Source organism: Festucalex cinctus, chromosome 10, assembly GCF_051991245.1.
Source record: "Festucalex cinctus isolate MCC-2025b chromosome 10, RoL_Fcin_1.0, whole genome shotgun sequence".
Lineage (NCBI taxonomy): Eukaryota > Metazoa > Chordata > Actinopteri > Syngnathiformes > Syngnathidae > Festucalex > Festucalex cinctus.
In genome coordinates this window covers 23,391,476-23,410,606 of record NC_135420.1, presented here as the reverse complement: position 1 = coordinate 23,410,606, position 19,131 = coordinate 23,391,476, and the positions used below count along the sequence as shown (strand labels likewise).

Here is a 19,131-nt window from a genome sequence, read left to right as displayed (position 1 = left end):
TGAACCCTAACCCAAAGTAAGACTTTTGTTGAATATTTACATCCAAAATTTGTTGTTTAAACATTGATTTGAATATATATATATATACACACACATGAGAGAACATCGTAACTGTCCACATTCACAGAAGAAAAAGCAAAAAATGAAGAATTGTAACAGTCCATTATCACAAAAGGAAGAAAAGTATACTAATTTGTCACTTATACAAGTGATCAACAAAACGCTCTAGATTCGCAATCGAGGCCCTCCACTTGTCAGGCCCCTTTTGTCCAGTATATCCACCGAAACCATGGCTAATTTCCCTGACTTGAACTGTTGTAATCCTCTCAACATAGAAAGAGCCATCGCGGAGAAAGCTTTTGGCCTCCATCTCTCCCCCATGTGCCTCAGTGACCCCCCCCCAGGCAGCGTCCTGGTTTACCGCCCTCCCACGTGCTGACAGGCGGCCAGCCTGGGCCAACCCTGACCTCTGAAGCCCTGGCACTCACGGCGCTCGCGTGAGGGATTAACGCCACCGCTGTCACTTACACCCTGGCTGCCGACGAGCCAAAAAGAAGCGATCAGGGAAAAAAACTCAAAGAACTGACATTTGCAGGCGGAGGTCACCAGATTTCGTCTTCTCAAGCCATCCGGGCGACGAAAAGCACTTGAATGATTTGGAAGCAGGTATTAAAGCGTGCTGCATTGCGGAGGGAATACAAAGAACGAAAAGCTCATTGATGACTGTGGCTCTCCTTTCCCACACGTGAGGGCATTGCACTAAGTAAACATACTGTAAAAGAAAACAATATAGAGGAAGAGATTTATAGACGGTTGTTAGATCAAATTCACAGATCTTCCCATTTTATGGAATTTCTGATTCTGTTGCGGATTTTCAGTTTTAGCTGGTACATTCAATATGCTCACTACTGCCACCTACGCTCCAATATATATATTTTTTGCATCAAATTTCGCAACGCCTTATCCCACCATACATCTAGATTGAATGCGACAGGGGCTCGGACAAAAACGTCTAATTAGTTAAGAGATTTGAGTCATGAGGTGCTCTGACCTGATGACTCGGACCCTCTGCTGTAAAAACCAGTGAGTCGTACAGTTGGGATTCTGCTAGCGCGTACCTCCCGGGTTGCTAATCCTGTTAGGGTGCGTCCATGCTGAAGCGTGATCAAACGGCCCGCAGATGCGGGCTGAAGGGCCAAGCATCGCCGGGCTAATGGTCGCGTTTAAGAAGTTGAGCCCTGGAGGAGAAAAAGCACTTTGATTTTTTTTCCTCCCCGTAGGTGGCAGTAATTCACATAACAAACTGCGTAGAATTTTTTTTATATCTATTCAAAAGTGATTTATTTTATTTTTTTTTGCATGTGATTGTTATGCCAAGTGACTGTTTAAGCTACGTACGTGCGTGTTTTTATGCCACACAACCGTTGAAAGAATTTTTTTTCACTACACAGGTGTATGATTTGTTACACAACACATAGCTTTGATTGTTTTGGCTATGTATGTGTTGTCATTGTTATGCTACACAACTTTGAGAGTGATTGTTTTTTAAGGACACGGGCATGTGATTGTAATGCCGCGTACATGAATGTGATTGCTTTGCTACATACAAGAGTCCAATTGTTATGCTACATACACAGTTGTGAGATTGTTATGGCACATACTGTACATGAGCATGAGATTTTTATGCTAGACATAGCTTTAAGAGAGATTTGTTTACCACACAGTCATGTCATTGTTATACTACAGCTAGGTTTGAGTGTGACAATTTTAGTAGGTGAGTTTGTGATTATGTCTTGGGATTGATTTGTTATGCCACAGTGGTTGTTCCGGCTACACGTGTTCATGTTTTTATGCCACACAACCTTTGTAGGATTTTTTTTCTCACTACACGGGTGTATGATTGTTATACCACACATAGCTTTGAGACTGATTATTTTGGCTATACCTGCGTTGTCATTGTTATGCTTCACAACTTTGAGAGTGATTTTTTTTTTAAGGACACGGACATGTGATTGTAAAGCTGCGTACACAAGTGTGATTGCTATGCCACATATATACAAGAGTCTAATTGTTATGCTACATACACCGGTGTGTGATTGTTGTCACATACATGAGTATGTTATTTTTATGCTAGCTTTGAGGGAGATTTGTTTACCACACAGTCATGTTCTTGTTATTCCACAGCTAGGTTTGAGTGTGATCATCTTAAGAGGTGAGTTGTGATTATGCCTTTGGACCGATTTGTTACTAAACAGGGATGTGATTGTTATGCTGCATATAGCGTTGATCATGATTGTTTTGACTTACAAGGGAATGTGATTGTTATGCCACATACAGTATAACCTTTCCTGCTAACCATTCCTTTAGGACTATTCTATTTACAATATGACAATTCTATTGCCTGTGAACCAAAACTGTATCTCACTTTGGCGCAGAGCCTTGTGGGACATGCCTGCAGCTTTTTTTTTTTTTTTTTGCCTTGCTCTTTGAATAAAGACAATGATTTCTCGTGAAATCATTTCTCCATTGCAGAAACTCCACTACCTCTATGTAATTCTGTATCCACCTGTCTGTAGTACATATCGCACACTGCATGTCCGGCAAACCCAGTACGAGATACGCAACCTCGAGAATAAAAGCGAAAAGACGAGTAGGCAAACAGAGCGAACCTACTCCTGTCAGCTTGGAAGACGAAGAAAAATGGAGCGCGGCCACTCGCTCCAGCCAGCCGGAAAAACACCACGTCCGCGTTTGTCCGTCACATCATAATCGACCGTTTGCGGCTGTCACGAGAGGCAGACGCTTCCCCCACCCGACTCTGACAATTTGCCCCGGAGCTCGCCGCGCTCCAACTGACCCACATACAGTAAGCGGACACCATTAGAAGTCAAGCGGGCGTATGTACGGGCAGATGGAGGGTAAAAAGCACAGGAAGTGACCTTATACCCTCTTGTCTAATCTCATCTGACGTTAGTCTGAGTGGAAAGTAGACTTCTTCTTCCGAAACCATCCGTCCTCAGGCGGGGTACTTTGCCAGACCTATCGCTTGACAATCACAATCTCAAATTCCCACATACGGACAATTTAGGGTCTTTGATGAACCTAACATGCATGCTTGTATGACAAAGCCGGAATACCTGGAGAAAACGTGCAAATGCTACACAGAGATGCACCAACAGATATTAAAACAGATCTATTGACTGGAGCAGCAGACGGGCGAACAACTATAGGCTAACACTGTGGTGCCTTCATCAATTCTCCGATACGTTAACAAAGAGCTTCAATAAGTGACTTCCATTCAAAGGAAGGAGGAATTCAAGAATAATTCAAAGGACCTGGATTAGGTCATTTGCTTACATTGAGCAAAACACTTGGAGCAGATTTGTTGGTCACTGATCAGAGTACAACTGTGAGAATCTGGGTACGCCTTGGACCGGTTGCCAGCCATTCGCAGGGTACATACCGACAAGCAACCGTTCATACTTGCATTTACTCCTCTGGAGTCCTTAACCAACCGAACCAAGACATTATCCAGAATAGATAGTGGCGAGACAAGACCAAGACTGTATCTATCAAAGAAAATCACACATAAAAAGTGAACAAAATGACCAGTATCTTTTTTTTGCATTACGTTTGTGCCAAAAAGAAATTCTGCGATTCTCACTGATCAGAGGAGTCCTGGTCCTAATCAAGAACCCAAATCCAGCTTGTCTCAGACAAAACTGAGTGAAAATGCTTCAGAGACAGGACCAAGACCCTTAAAAAGTGGTCTCAAGACCACGACCGATCTCAAGTTCTACAACCCTAGAATATGCGAGGAAGCTGGAGTACCAGGGAAACCAAGCCAGGATTCAAACCCCAAATCTCAAAACTGCTAGGCAGATGTGTTAACCACTCTTTCCCTGTCCCGCCTGGTTTGTTTTCAAACATCGCAAACCGAATTTCTTGAAATAACAACGCAACAAAACGACAGCAGTGACGTGAATTTTGTTGGCAAAAGTCACCACTCCGGATGCGTTTATAAGCTAAGCTACGCTGCTTGTTAAAAGCGCATCATCAAGGCTGGCTCAGTGGCAGTTTTAGTGGTTGTCGCTGCCAAAAACTGCAGCATCCAAACAGTCCTAGAGAGCGCAACGCGCTACCCGCAGACTCGAGCGCGTCTACGGTACGGACTCCGCTTCGAGTCGTCCTACTGTATGGATGGGAAGATGTTTGAGGCTAATCACGTTGTTACCACACAAACATGGACCAGTGGAGTGGAATGGGAATGATGGGCAGGTCGGGGAGGGGGTTTGTTGATGTTATGGTTTTGACGGCGTGAGGGTTTTCGTACTCACAGCTCGGAATAGAGGATGTGCAGGTTGCCCAAATTGTCAGTGTAGTTGGCCGGGCTGAGCCAGGGCAGAACCAGCAGCAACAGAGCCTTCATGGTCGCCTCCTTCCCTTCCCCGCTCTGCTGGCTCCTCGCCGCGCTCTTCTGGCTCCCTCTTCGTCTTCTCCCACTACTCCCCGCCCCCCCGCGCAACCACCCTCCTGCCCCCCCTCCTCGTCTTCCTCTTCCACCTCCACTACTTTACACCAGACCTCCACCCCTGCTAACCCCCCCGCCTCCACCCCCTCTCCCTTATCTCGCCAGAATGAATCCTTTCCGTCCCGTAGAGCCGGGCAGGTTGCTCCTCTGCCTCAGGCGGGCTGGAGGATGTCGGAAGAAGAAGATGATGAAGAAGATGAAGAAGAAGAAGGTCCCGCTGTGGTACAGGAGGAAGAAGACAAAGTGCAGGAAGAAGAAGGAGGAAGGTGGCACATTTGGACTACAATCGGAGATGTGCAGCCCCCCCTTTAATCTGCTCTGGGCAGCGGCCAGTTGTAAGAGGATTTGTGCTCGTATGCGTGTGTGTTTGTCTCCATCCCCGTGCGTGTGTGTTATAGACAAGAGCACAGACTGTGACTTATACTGCAGCAGAAACCAATGAGGAGGAGGGAGGGAGCTGGTGGTGAGATGGAGCGGACCAAATTGAGGCAGGAGGGGAAAGGGGTGGGCTACCTGCTACGCTGCCGCCATTGGCTCTTCCCTCGCACACATACGCTCGCATAGAGTCGGACGCACACACGTATACAACCTCTGCATTGGCCTCCGAAGGGGAGGAGAGAGAGCGGGAGGACGAGGACGAGGAAATCACCCCCCCACCCTCAATCCTCTTCATCGATGGGCCGCTCGCTGTGCAGCAGATTGGTGTGACGGCTAGAATGAACCTGCCTACTGTATATCGGAGACGTTCGAAAGAGTCTCTAAGAGCAGCCTTCCAAAAAAAAACACCACCATTTTAGACTGTTACACGTATTTCCGGGTTATATCTGTTGTTGCAGACAGAAGCTGTTCTTCAATTTGCGTTCTTGTCCGTTCTTATGTCCTTGTGATCTCGTGAAATATCTTCCGTTGCGGCCCAAGCACGGTTCCAATTCAAAGTACGACCGCACGGCACACCCGGATTGTTCTTGTCAGCTAGCTTAAACCAAGAGTGCATTTTGTGCTGCTATCATGTTAATACGCTGGCGTTATCAAGTACACAGCAGTTCTCCCGTAGGTTCTTAGGTAGACCGTACTTGGTGTTTTCACGAGACCATACTTTTCTTCATATTGCTGCTGCATTTGAGGATAGTCGGAAGTCGGTCTTTTCCGAGTTCAAAGCAGGAAGTGTGTACGGGAACTCGGAAATTCCACTTGCAAAGTCGGAAAAAAAAAGGACCGCGACTTCACCGACAGACTACAAGTGACGTCACTCGACACCTCTTTGGAAACACAGACCGTCAATGGTAAAAGACAATTTACTCGAGTATAAAACTAGACAGCTTTCTTCATTCATAAATATAAACATAACGACGTAACACAACGTACGTGACAGTAGTGACAGCCTGTGAACTACTTAACTGCAAGGAATGTTTATGAAAGCAAAATTGCAAAAAGGTAAGTTTGTTGGAGGTCAAAATGAGTTTTGAGGACCAAAATAAAAAACAATTAATCACTAGCCGCCATTTTGGTTGTTTACTTTCACCTCGAATGCTTTCAGATCGGAACTGCGAAAAACGAACTCCGATATATCCGACTTCCGACCATCCTCGAATGCAGCACGAGACACGACCATACAAATGGACCAGATCCAGCTGACATACGTGACTATGTGGCGGCCATGTTGGCAGGAGCGACATTCCCATCAATGGCAAATTTCGTGTGACGAGTTAAACATGGCTCTTTTGCATGACGCGACGTATGTGAGTTTTCGTCGACGAGCTGATACTTGAGGAAAACGTCTGTTATATGTTCAACATACGTGCTCAGCTAACCATGCTAATTGCTAAGTGCTTACCATACATTATAATGTTACTCAACAATAGACTTGTTTTGACTTTCATAGTCATTGTTGTGCTTGTTTGATAGTTATGTTCATTCTATCTTCTTAACTTTTATTGTTTTTTTTGTTTTGTTTTTTACTTAACTAGACTTTCACCCAATGCGGCTCACAATGTTGTTGCGTTTGCCTTAATGAACTGTGGACAATTTAGGATAATGAAGGGTTGTTAAAATCGGGAAGCTAAATCAAAGCCATCTAACACGAATGACGCTGCTTTCACTGTAAAACAATCCAATTGTAACGTAAAACATACAGTGAAAGATCAAGTTACGTTTCTGGTGCTAAAATTGTACAATAACAGTCATTTTAATTGCTAAACTTAAAACAATTGATTTTGGCAGCTAACAAGCGCATTTTTATATCATAAATATCACACACGCGCTACTGTACCTCATGCTACTTTCAGCAGGGCATAAATAAACTAGGCCGCATGGACGTGCTTTGCTTACAGCCGGAATGTGTCGCTGTGGCGTACATTACATTTTCCCGTCCTATTTGAATTGCCCGCTGGGTATGCGGAGGAAATGGAAATTGCGACGGGATGCAGTTTGCGTGTGGAAAGCGGTGTGGCCCCTCGAGGAGTCGTTTAATAGGTTTCTACATTAACGCGCCGAGACGCTCACATCTCAATTTTCCTTGTTAATTTCCCTCCCACGGCAGACGATTATTACCTGACTGTAATAATCACCCTGCCGAGTTGCTATATTACGATCACTTTGACTAAAAAGATGAGAATTGAAGCTATTATAAATAATGTATGAATTGAATAATCACAGTCAATGAACATGCAGTTAGCAAAAACCGTTTTCGAGCCGCCAAATAGACCACTGAGTGACTTTGACCAAGCTTTTTGCTTTGGATTTAAACAACACGTGTCCCTAATGAAGTGACCTAGTGCTGTGCCTTGGCACTGAAGAAAACCTGTTGTCAACTCGCAGTTAGGTGAGACCGAATTCCGAGCAAGTTCTGACACGATCGTCCCCAAAAAAAAAGCCGTTGGGGAGAACCGACACCTTGGATGGAAACGGCATCCATTTTGCATTTGATTGTGCCTTGAATAACCATTCGTCACAGGGACTCTGATACCAGGCAGGATTCAACAAGCGTGAAAGCAGCAATACGACCAGATGGCGCGGCACGGCGGTCTCAGCCATGACAACACTTGAACCGCTGCCAGATTGCTCCCTGACGGTGCTGTTGGCCCCTCCCACTGTGGGAAGTGTCATACGCAGGAATGGGTTATAATTGCTTCCTATTTCAAGTCACTGTGAGACTGTGAGAGGCAACGCAAGGTGCAAAGCATCATGGACATGCCGTACTGCGACAGTACATATTAAGATTCCTTGTTAGAGTCAAGTATAAATTAGATCTCACCAAGTACATAAGGGTGTCCTCAGTGACTCCTCACATACCGTAAACCAATAGCGATTGAGCCTAGCCACATAAAACAAAAAACCCGCTAGTAATTGGTTAGCGATAGATTTCCACTGACGTTCAAATTTGGGATAGGTTGCCAACATTGGAGCAGAAATCTAAAAAAAAAGAAAGAAAGATTACCTCAAAAGTCATAAAAAAAAATTAGTATGTCTGTAGGTGGAAGAAAAGAAGATAAACATGCTAGCATTAGCTGCTAGTGCTAACCACTCGCTACACAGTTTTTAGACAGCTTTTAAGTAAATCTAGCAAGACATAACCTTAGCACACCAGTTAAGCGAGCAACAAAGGGCTGAATTGTTTATTTTATTTTAATTGTTGAATTTACTGAGAGGGAACAACAATTTGACAAGAATAAAACCAACGCTGCTGACATTTAGCTGTTAGCGGTAATCACATGATAGTTAGCTGACAACAGGCTAACCGCTACATAGACAAAAGTTGGAACTTTTTAGCATTTTACAATGACATGAACAAGTTAAGTTAAAATAAATAACATCATTCTTTTGTTGAAATACTCAAATAACAATTACAACACCTTGTCACCCTTTTTCTAAATCTGTTTTGAGCTGGTAGTCCCGTCTCATGCAAATGAGCCATTGCTCACCCGAGACAAGAAACAAGAAGCCCAACACAAACACACACAAAAAGTTAGTTTTTTTTTTTTTTTAAACATATAGAGTGAATGAGATTGTGGCTCTGCTGCTCGTGTCTGGGAAAAACTTGCTGAGATGCACTAATCATCTCCGAGGCCTTCAGGCTAGCCGAGTGCTAATGAGCGTTAATGAAAACACGGCCCGACCGAAAGGAAACCAAAACACAGTGCTCTTAATGTTGGATAAACACGGGGGCTGTGTTAGTTTGGATGAAAGCTTTCCCTTTTGGGCACAGCAGCCGCAGTTTGACAATTTAGAATAAAGCGGTTAGTCAGTTAAACACAGTAAATAGGAAAGAATACGCTGAAAAGGCAGGACATTTTTGGGGGGGGACGTATTTAGTGCCTTGTGATAAACTGCAGTATTTTTTTTCTTAAATTTTCTGCTGTCCTTTTTGCAGTGTAGTGACAGCACCCCTTACCTGTATTTGATGTGGTCCTCCATATCACCGCGGGCCAGGACTTCGGTGCAGTGATCCTTGAAGGGGCAAATCACAGTCAGCTTGTCCAGCAGCTTGTGCACCAGCAGGCTTGGCTTCCTGCAGCTCTGCAGCATGAGGGCGGCGCGGCACACCGGGCAGAAGTCGCTCTCCAGCAGGAAGCTGGTGAGGCACTCCTGGCAGTAGGTGTGCCCGCAGGGCGTGTCCAGCGGTCGGATGAGCGGCTGCAGGCAGATGTGGCACATCAGGTCGTTGTCCACGTCGTCTTTGTAAAGGTACTCGTGGTTCTCCTCCAGCTGGTGGCTGTGGCCGCATGAGGCGCACAGGTCCGGTCGCGGTGACTGACGAGCTGAATCGGAGGAAACGGGCGGCGCCGGCGGGGCGTCCTCCATCGCCACAGCGGGTTCGGGAGGCCCACTGAAAAATTTTGGGAGAATTTTTGGGAGAATTAGGACAGGCCAATATGTTTTTTGCAGAGCCAATACGATACCGATTATTAATAGGCAAGGATGCCGATAACCGATATTTGGAGCCGATATTCATTTTCGCTAAAAGGTAAAATATTGGCATCAAAATTAGAAAAAATTCAAACTCCAGCTCTTACTTTTCTTGGGGGGGGGGGGGTTGAAACCATATGTTAAACAACTTTTAGCACTTGTAAAATATTGGAGTTTAAAAAAAAAAAAAATCTTAGACATTTTTGTTTTAAAAATCTAACAAAAATTTCCAGGATCTCCCAAGGCCAGTAGCATGTTTTGAAAATTTAAATAAAAATGTAAACAATTGTTTTCTACATTAAACAAAGTATTGCAAAATAAAAGTATTAATATTTTACATATCTTCACACATCTCTAAAAATTTTAAAATAAAAAACAAACAAACAACAAAAAAACAAATTAGTGACCTGAAGTTTTTTTTTTTTTTTTTTTTTTTTTTTTTATGGATCTATCCCGAGTTTCCTACCTGTTGCTCATAGGTTCCTCCAAGTTACCAGGTGCTTGGACTTGGACTGGGCGAGTCACCGCCATCTTGTCCAGCAACCTCTGCAAGAGCAGGCTGGGTTCTTTGCCGTTCTGCAGCACGAGGGGCTCGCGGCACACCGGGCAAAGGTTGCTCTCCGACAGGCAGCTGGCGAGACACGTCTGGCAGTAGGTGTGTCCGCAGGGCACGTCCGACGGTTGGTCGAGCGGCTGCAGGCATTTGTGGCAGACGGGCTCGTTGAGGGGCGGCGTGGAGGCCTCCGCCATTGTGAGTTGAGGCTGCGGTTCTGGTTAGATCCGATCAGGTGGACACGGGCCGGACACATGGGAGGGTAACGTAGCTAGGAAAAGAAAAGGTAAGAAACACCTGTCAACAAATACTATAGGGGTGTCATTATTAGTGAGTTAATATCGAGTTTATTTAAAGTTCCTTTAACGCTAATTTTTTAACACTCGATTAACACCCACCTCTTTCAGTAGTGTCATCAATGTACAACATTAAACGCTTATGCCATCTACTGGCAGGACACAAATCAATGTCTCACTTTTTTTTTTTTTTTACATTACAGTACATTTTTTTAAACTTTAACTTCAAATAACTACGAATTACAGCATTCCCTTGCTATAATGCTGTTCACTTTTCGCAGCCTCGCAATTTTGCATACATTTTGTTTTACAGTAATGTAATAATTATGTACAATTTATGGTTTGAACATTGAGAATGTTTACACAGAAGAGAAAATGTAAATGCCTCGATGAGAAAAGTGTATAAACTGCGGTGAGTTGTTTTTTTTTTTTTTTTTTTTTTTTTAAGAGCCTTAAACAGTTATAAGAAATGTAAAACATAAAGCTAACTACTTTGCAGATTTCATTTATTGCGGGCATTTTTTGGAACCTAACGAGGGAACACTGTACTATGAAATTACTGTAACAATGAAGTAAAAGATACCACCATACAGTATTTGTATTAGGTTAACATATTTTTCCACTGTTATGTTAACAAGAGTATGACAAATGGGGAAAAAAAATATTTTAATGTACATTTAGAACCGATGCAAAACGTGAGATTAATCTGCGATTAATCACGAGTTAATTACTGATGTCATGCGATTAATTACGATTAAAAACATTTAATCAACTGACACCCCTAAAATATACGTAATTTTTCTTTATAATAAAGTTGATTCTGGATCCTAGAAAGCAAACTCTAGTGCACTGCAATAAACCTCAGTTAAAGCGAGACCCATCGGATCAATGTTGCTCAGACAGTGCGGTTGGTTTTGGTTTGGCTTCAAGGAACAAGATCAAGGAACAAGCGGACCCAGACGACCGATTCATATGACATCTCCCTGCACTGATAATCCGTCGAGCAACACGTACGCAGCCAACATGCCAATTCTCTGTTGCCCCGCGGCTTTGCGTCATCCAGAAAGCGGGCCACGAACAGATGGGCCCAGTCAGACGAACGTCACCTTGGCAATTGGCATCTCCACGGGGCTCGAACAACGGGATGCCGCTTGCTTTCAGGACCCCGTCATTCGGTCCTGGCTGCAGCATCACATTATCAACGCTGCACATTCAACACGCCACAGACCAAAGGAAGGAAATATAATAAGATCTTCCTATGAACTGTCAAATTACGGCTTGATCTGATGCTACATGAAGCGCTAAGTGGGATTTCCCGTGTTTGAATTCAATTGCTGCCAAATGCGCAAACGGGATCCCATCTAGATTGAACCTAAAAAGCTTTAAGCCGGCGTAGACACTACAAGATATTTATAGTTAATGCCATCATTGTGGAATGGAGTGGCCCATATTAACACACAAAAAAATAGATATAAATAAAAGCATTTTAAAATGATGTTTTGAAATAAATTAGTTTTACATTTTATTCTTTATAACAAATTTCATCCATTTAAAAAATATATATATATTAATTAATTAATGTATTTATTTATCAAAACACCATAATGGAATGGAATACACTATAATTCTAGATGACCCCATGCATATTAAATTAATTTATTAAATATGTTTTTTTTTTTTAATTATATTATATTTATGGAGTAGCCCATATTAACACAATAATAAAAAGATAGGTATAAATAACAGCATCTTAAAATTAGATTTTGAACTCAAATTAGTTTTACATTTTATTTTTTAATAATAAATTGCAACCATTTTTTAAATCAAATATTTATTTATGTATTTATTTATTTATTTATTTTTTTAGAATTTTTTAATCAAAACACCATAATGGAATGGGCTGGCACTATAATTCTAGATGACCCAATACATATTAAATTAAATTATTTAAATGTGTTTTTTGTTATATTATATTTATGGAGTGGCCCATATTAATGCAACAATAAATAAAATATATAAATAAAAGCATTTTAAAATTATATTTTAAAATAAAATTAGTTTTACAACAAATTGCAACCATTTTTAAAAATCAAATATTTATTTATTATTATTATTATTTTAGAAATTTTTTTTTAATCAAAACACCATAATGGAAGGGAATGGCACTATAATTCTAGATGACCCCATACATATTACATTAAATTATTTAAACATGTTTTTTTTTTTTGTTTTTTTTTTAAAATTATATCATATTTACTTTGGCTTACTTAAAATACTGTAGCTTCAGGATTTTTTGCTTCCACTTTTGGCAACTATTTTGGTTAAATTGTTTTTGTGGAAAAGACTGGAATCATTGATTAAATCAAATCAAATAACACATCGAAAAATAAAATAAAATACACGGAGGATATAAAATGAAATAATGTACACGCAAAAAATAAAATGAAATTTCATAAATAGAAAAACATTAATTGAAAGGCAACTTTGTCCTCACTATCCTCCAGTGTCCGCAATAGACAAAAGTGATTGCCTAATGGCATCCAAGCTGCATCTGGAATGAGGATAACACAATAAAAAAAACATTTTCCCTTGCACACAATTGCATGCAGAGGCATGCACATGTCCCACACACATGCCTTTACGGAGCGCACCGGCATGTTCCGATAAGGCGGCTGATCAACTTGAGCACCTGAACACCGACGTTTAATCAATAACTCACCCTGCAATGTAATACACAAACACTCCAAGACTGCAAAGTAATCACTCCTTGCTTTGTCATTTGTGATAACAAAACAAGGGAAAGGGCTCTTGGCACGACAGGATCATGTTTCAGTTTGTTTAAGAGCGTATATGTTCATGCTTGTGTGTACTCTGATATATGAATAATCTCATTCTGAACTTTTCCAAGGTAAAAATCATTGTAATATTTTTGCCAAAGAGAAAACTTGTTTCAAAGCAACCACGTGATTGTTGTTTTTAGGGTATGTGATTTGAAACGATCTTGACAAGTTAATCATGATATGTTATGCCACGCCAGCTATTTTTTATTTTTTTTTTTAAACGCTCTGGTCTGAAGATCAACCAAGTGTAACCATATACTGGTGAGCCAAGAGCAAGCCACACTCACTATGCTAAAATAGTTGCGGCGAGTGGAAAATACACCTTTTTAGCCTCGCGGATAAAAGGTACAGTTTTCCATCATTCCAGAGAAGTCGCCGGTATTTATGGTCCCATCTTTTCTAGAGTGAAGTGAAATGATGTGCATCTGTATGTAAACACCGGAGGCAGAGCACTTAACAGTGATTTACTGGAGACAACAGCACTGCAACATGATGCTAACAAGGTGAAGCAAGCAGCTAGCATCAACACGGAAACGCCATAAAAATACAAATAACAAGATGGCTGCCCATGACACTGAAACAGCATTTTTTTCCCTTCTGCTAACTGGCACTGCCTTTGACGGATGAGCGAGCAACTCTGCTTGGACATGAAACTAAACATTTACTCGGAACAACAAATTAACATCAGGCATGCCAAAACGCAATCAAGTCACTTTTTTGTTCAGGCATGTCGCTGAATCAGAGAATTCCAGGAAGAAGGCTGTTTTTTTTTTTTTTTCCCCCTCCCTTTCACATTCATTTAGCTGGAATCCACTTCAACTACATGAAGTATTTTTTAACTGTTCTTTCTAAGTTCAACTTCACACACTTTAGATGCTCTCTCTAGGAGAGACCACTAGCTTGTTACAAAGCTAGGTAGCTAGCTAATAAGACTGCTAAAGACATGGCTGGATAAATATCTAACTACAGCAGATTGACAGCTCGGGAGCTTGTTAGAGTCATTCAAAAAGATATCTACTGGAGATACTATACATATCTAAATAACTTCTTGTCTAACTAGCTAGGAAAATAATGGGATGACTAGATAGCTAAATAGCTAATCAGCTAAGCTACGTAGTTGGCTGCTGTGAAGTGGGCACTTGACTCCTTTCCACCCCTGATTGTGTGTGACAAGTAACCCCCACCACCTAATAGCTGTGCTGCGCTCAGGGGGTTGCTTTAAAAAACAAAACAAAACACATCAAAGATGATAATAATAATTCTGAATTGATTTCTACAATGATTCAGACAGATTGATGCACGATGTTGTATTTATGAATGAGATACAATGACATCCACCACACACATCCACAGAGGTCAAAAGTTATCTTCCTGCACATCACATTCTAATACCTGCACCAAAACTTAGACCTGCTTTTATCTGGTCTAAAGTTGAGTCCACTTTCTGTTTTTTCTATCCGCCGGAACACCCAGGAAAGCTCAGCGTGGTCTGCCAAATTCCCAAACACGGCAAACTAGACTTGCCGGGGCATGAAAATGAAGATGTGGCATGTTTTTACGCCAAGTTCATGTGCGCCTGTCTATGAAAATAGAGCCCGTCAAGTTATATGAAAAAGAGTTTGACAAGGATTTCAACGCGAACGCAGCCTGTCTATTCAGGTAGAGAATGTAAATGTATGACGAGAACAGTTGCCGGCAGATGTGAAGCCCCCTCCAAGTATCTTTAACATCCAAACAGAGCGCTGAAATTACAACGTTGTGCACCAAACATGCACTGAAACAGAATCTAAACACACAAAAACCAAAACACAACCAGACACCATTTGGCACAACTTCAATCAAACTTGTTTAAAGAGAAACATTTGAGTTTTGTTGTTGTTGAATAGAGGGGAAAAGTATACGTACTTACATGACTTCATGAACAGTGCAGTTCACCTGGACAGGTAGAATGCTGTAACACTAAACCGCAGAGGAAAGGGGCGGAAGGAAGGACTTTGTCCCCGTCTGCCTGGGTCGGCCGGGAAACTTTAGCCAGCAGCGCTGTTCTTCGGGGGTGAATTCTCCGACCCGCAGTGACTTCGCAGGCGGCGGCTCACCTACGACGGGCCAAGGTGAGCATGAAACAGGAAGTTGCAGGGCAGACATGGGTGGGGCCAGAGATATTGTCAACCGGAGACGAACCGGACAAACCTGATTGCCCAGCAGGGGACAGATAAAGAACAAAAAGAAACCGAGGTGAGCAGTTTGGCTAAATAACGCCAAGAGAACATACACGGTAACTTGGAATCTTGGAAAACTAGAAAAGGCGGATTTTGTGGTGAGGAAAAAAAATTGCCTTTTTTCAGGGATAAAGAAAAGTTGTAGTTTCACTCATAAAGTAGAATTATGCAAACAATGGATTAAAATTTGTGAAAAAAGTTAAAAAATAAATAAATAACATTCTTACATCTGGATAAGTCAAGGGAAATTATTTTTCTCAAAACAAGCAAAATATGCATTTTCTCCCATGAGTCATTTTAATTTAGAAAAAGTAATTATAACTTCTACTTTATGCTTTAAACGTGTATTTTTGAGGGAAAAATAATTATTTTGAGGAAAAAAAATCATATACGGTGAAGAAATTTTAAGGGAAACAAAGTCTTATTTTGAAAAAAATGTTGTACTGTACTTTTAAGTTAATAATCCAATATAGTTCAAGCCAGGGAACAAGTATTATTTTCTTCCTTTTTCATTTTTTTATTATTTTTTTATTTTTATTTATTTTCTTTTGGGGATGGGGGCGTGCTCATATCTGTATACTTAGGTTAACGTAAATATAAATCTTTATTTTTGAGGGGAAAAAACATATTTGTATTAGTTTCAGTATGAACTTAAAAAAAAAAATCTAATTTTTGAAGGAATCAACTCAAAATGTTAAAATGTCTTTATATTTTGAGGGGGGTGGCGGGGCAATCATTAACAATCATTTTTTGAAATTAATTTTGTCTCCTAATATCATAACAGTGCTGCCTTGAGATGCGAGAATAATTTGCTCCGTGACCACGTTTTAAACGAACCCGACATCGATGCTATTTGTTAGCATGTCTATGATGCTTTGCATTGTTTGTTAGCATTCGGCTAAACAGACTTATTGAAAGCAAACCCGCAAGTCAAAGCAAAAAGTCTTTAGTCAAAAATAAAAAATAAATAAAATATAGACTATTTCTTCCAACATTATACCTTTATTCTTATAAGAAGACAAGTTGTTTTTCTTTACAGTATTACGCAGGTGAAGTGCAGTTGTCATTAATGACATCTCGCATGCGCTAACGTATAATAAGCCTCATTTACTCTCAATTTTCGCAACATGAGTTGTTTTTTGTAAGGCTGACAACTTAATCCTGCTTTAAGATGTACTTTCCCTCTCTGATTGTGACACCATCGAAACACATAACAAGCATTTAGGTGTGAGTCAGCCATTGACGCAAACTCGGCTGAATCATGGCTGCTACACAGTGAGCTGTCGTGGCAGTACTAAAAAAAACAAAAAAACATACCAAAAACTTAAACCTGTTTAATTTGTCTCTACTCCTGTCTCTTGCTAACTAGCTAGCTAGCTAGCTAGACTAGATTGTCCAGCTAGCTAGACCAAAAAAAAAAAAAGTGATTCCAGATGATTTTCTCACAATTCTTTTCAGCAGTAATGTGTCCAATCTATGTCAGTAAGTATTTCTGAATATAAACCCACAGACAAAACAATAGGCGGGCACCCAAAGCTCGTAAAGATGCCAAACTGACTAATGTTTCACATCTGTATCCTGCGGAACGGCTCATTCGAGACCCCAACACTGTTACATTACATTCACTCAGCATGGTACCCACTCAGGTGGCACTTTGCTATCCACTTGTACTTCAAAGCGCAACGTCAACGCTACTGTACTTTTGTCTTTGTTTTTGTTGAGTTCTCTTCTCACCACATATACTTGTTTGAATTCAACTGGTCATTTTTTTTATTTTATAGTTTAATCATTTGTTTCGGCGGGAAGGTCACATTGAGATAAAATCGGTCCAAGGAGGCGGGAAAGCAAACGATAAAAAGTTTCATAAAAAGATAGCAAGGAAAACAGTCAATCACTGCAAAAGTGGCTGATGGAAAAGATAAAATAAAAATAAAAATGAAGATGTAGACGTAGAAAACAACACTTGTGTATGCAATGTGGTGAACACAAAAGTAGCTATTTGCATAGCAAATGCAGCTATCTTACCTATTTGTAATAATGTTCTTGTGTTTTGGATGATTTTCATGAAACCTCCTTGTCTGTTCTCGTCTCATTTGCATAACAGTGATAAACTAGGCTAGTCAATTTCACTCCCGCGCGGTACTAATGGCTTTATAGAAGGATTCATCAGTCTGCTGTCTATTTTTGACCCAGGGAGGAGTGTCAAAATTCCTGCACGAGGTGTTTGTGAACACTGTCACGCGTGGGCAGCGCCGCTTGCTTGACAATTTGTCGCCTGTCACACTGAAGAAGAGGAAGGCAGTCGTACATGTGGGACAGGCCAGACGCTAACTATGATGTAGTGTCGGAATCGCGAAGAACAGCCAGCGCTGTATCGAGACCCCTTTTTTAAGCATCAGACGGTGGTCGAAAGGCCCCGGGAGTCGGCTAACGACAGGCTGCAAATGAAGATGAATCTGGCTAATTTCTCAGGGTGTCAGGAACGCACCTTTGAACATGCTGGCTAACAGCGTAAACACACTCAGTGTTGCAAACAAGCCACAGGAAAGAAAGAAAAAAAAAAAAAAGGCAGAATTTGACTCCATCCATTTAGTTTTTAATCATTTTGGAATAATTCCCGTAAAACAGTGTTTGGGAACTATTGAGGTGCAAAAACCTGTCAAAATATGTTCATATTAGCAGCCATTATTTGTTTCGTTGGTTAGCTAGCTGTGCTAGCTATCAAGCTAGCTACCAAGTGAGATTGATGAATGGGTTGAACTACGTCGTGTTTGACTTTTGAGGCATACGCGTTAACATTATTATCTGACCACGTGTTTGTCAGTTTGTGACGCTGATTATTTTCTGTGGGTCTGTCGCCATGGCAACATATTCCTATTGATGTTCACCTCACTCTGGCGCGTTGCCTGGGCGACGTGTGATGATGCTCCTTTTGTGGTCATTGTCCTCCTCAGCGGAACAGCAGCCTCTCGAAGACGGCCACCGGTGAATAACTACGCCGCCTTTGATGTGTAGCATTACACAACGCCTCGGGGCTCACTTTCACAGCCTGCCGTGGATTTGGAACCGAGCCACCTGGAACAAAGACTGCAGACGACATCACGCGGCATCTGGTACAGAACCGATGCTTTGTCCTTGTTGAATGCCTTACAAATCCACAAACACAGGTTAACCTGATGCACCTAATTGCACTGTTGGTAACCGCCGTTTGTTGGGCTCTTGGCTGGATGGCTAACTAGCTAGCTAGATAGCTAAGCTAATTCAATAAATTGTTAAACAACTAATTTCTACAACATTTTGGGGAGCGGAGAAAGAGTTAGTTAGTTAGTTAGTTAGTTAGTTAGTTAGTTAGTTGAAGGAGGAAACTAATGCAATTGCATTCTATTAAATGTATTGGAGTAGCCAGCTAGCTCTTATTACCCTCTGAAATTATTTTTGGAAGCATGGATGGGAATGTTATCTCGCAAGTAATCTAGTTAATTAGTAACTTAATCAGTAAGTCAGTTTATACAAAAAAATAATGTTCAACCAAATCCTGAGGAAGTTTGACATGAGGAGGGGACATGAGAATGTGACGTAGCTATTAAGCTAGTAGTTGAGTAGTTGAGTAGTTGAGTAGAGTGCTATAAGTTAGTTAGTTAGTTAGTTAGTTAGTTATATTGTGTAAAACACAACCATATTCAGTCAAATCTTAGAATGTTGGGAATGTGAACAGCTAGTGCTGAAACTATTCACTCTCATTGTAATTAACTACTTAGTTAGTTAGTTAGTTAGTTGAATCATGCTA

At 41.2% G+C, this 19,131-nt stretch overlaps 1 protein-coding gene across 4 annotated transcripts in view; it reads right to left on the bottom strand.

Annotated features, from left to right (window-relative positions):
- lnx1 (ligand of numb-protein X 1) overlaps positions 1-19,131 on the bottom strand; it is a 43,589-nt gene extending 24,458 nt beyond the window's left edge. For 2 of the 4 annotated variants that reach the window (XM_077534021.1, XM_077534023.1), the window contains exons 1-4: positions 18,233-19,131; positions 15,035-15,221; positions 9,903-10,260; positions 8,922-9,356 (exon numbers count right to left, since the gene is read on the bottom strand). In XM_077534021.1, the coding sequence (XP_077390147.1) occupies positions 8,922-9,356; positions 9,903-10,186 (719 nt within the window). In that variant the 5' untranslated portion in view covers positions 10,187-10,260; positions 15,035-15,221; positions 18,233-19,131. Of the gene's footprint in view, positions 1-4,337; positions 4,521-8,921; positions 9,357-9,902; positions 10,261-15,030; positions 15,222-18,232 lie in introns of those variants that run through there. The other 2 variants (XM_077534022.1, XM_077534026.1) reach the window with 2 other exon arrangements.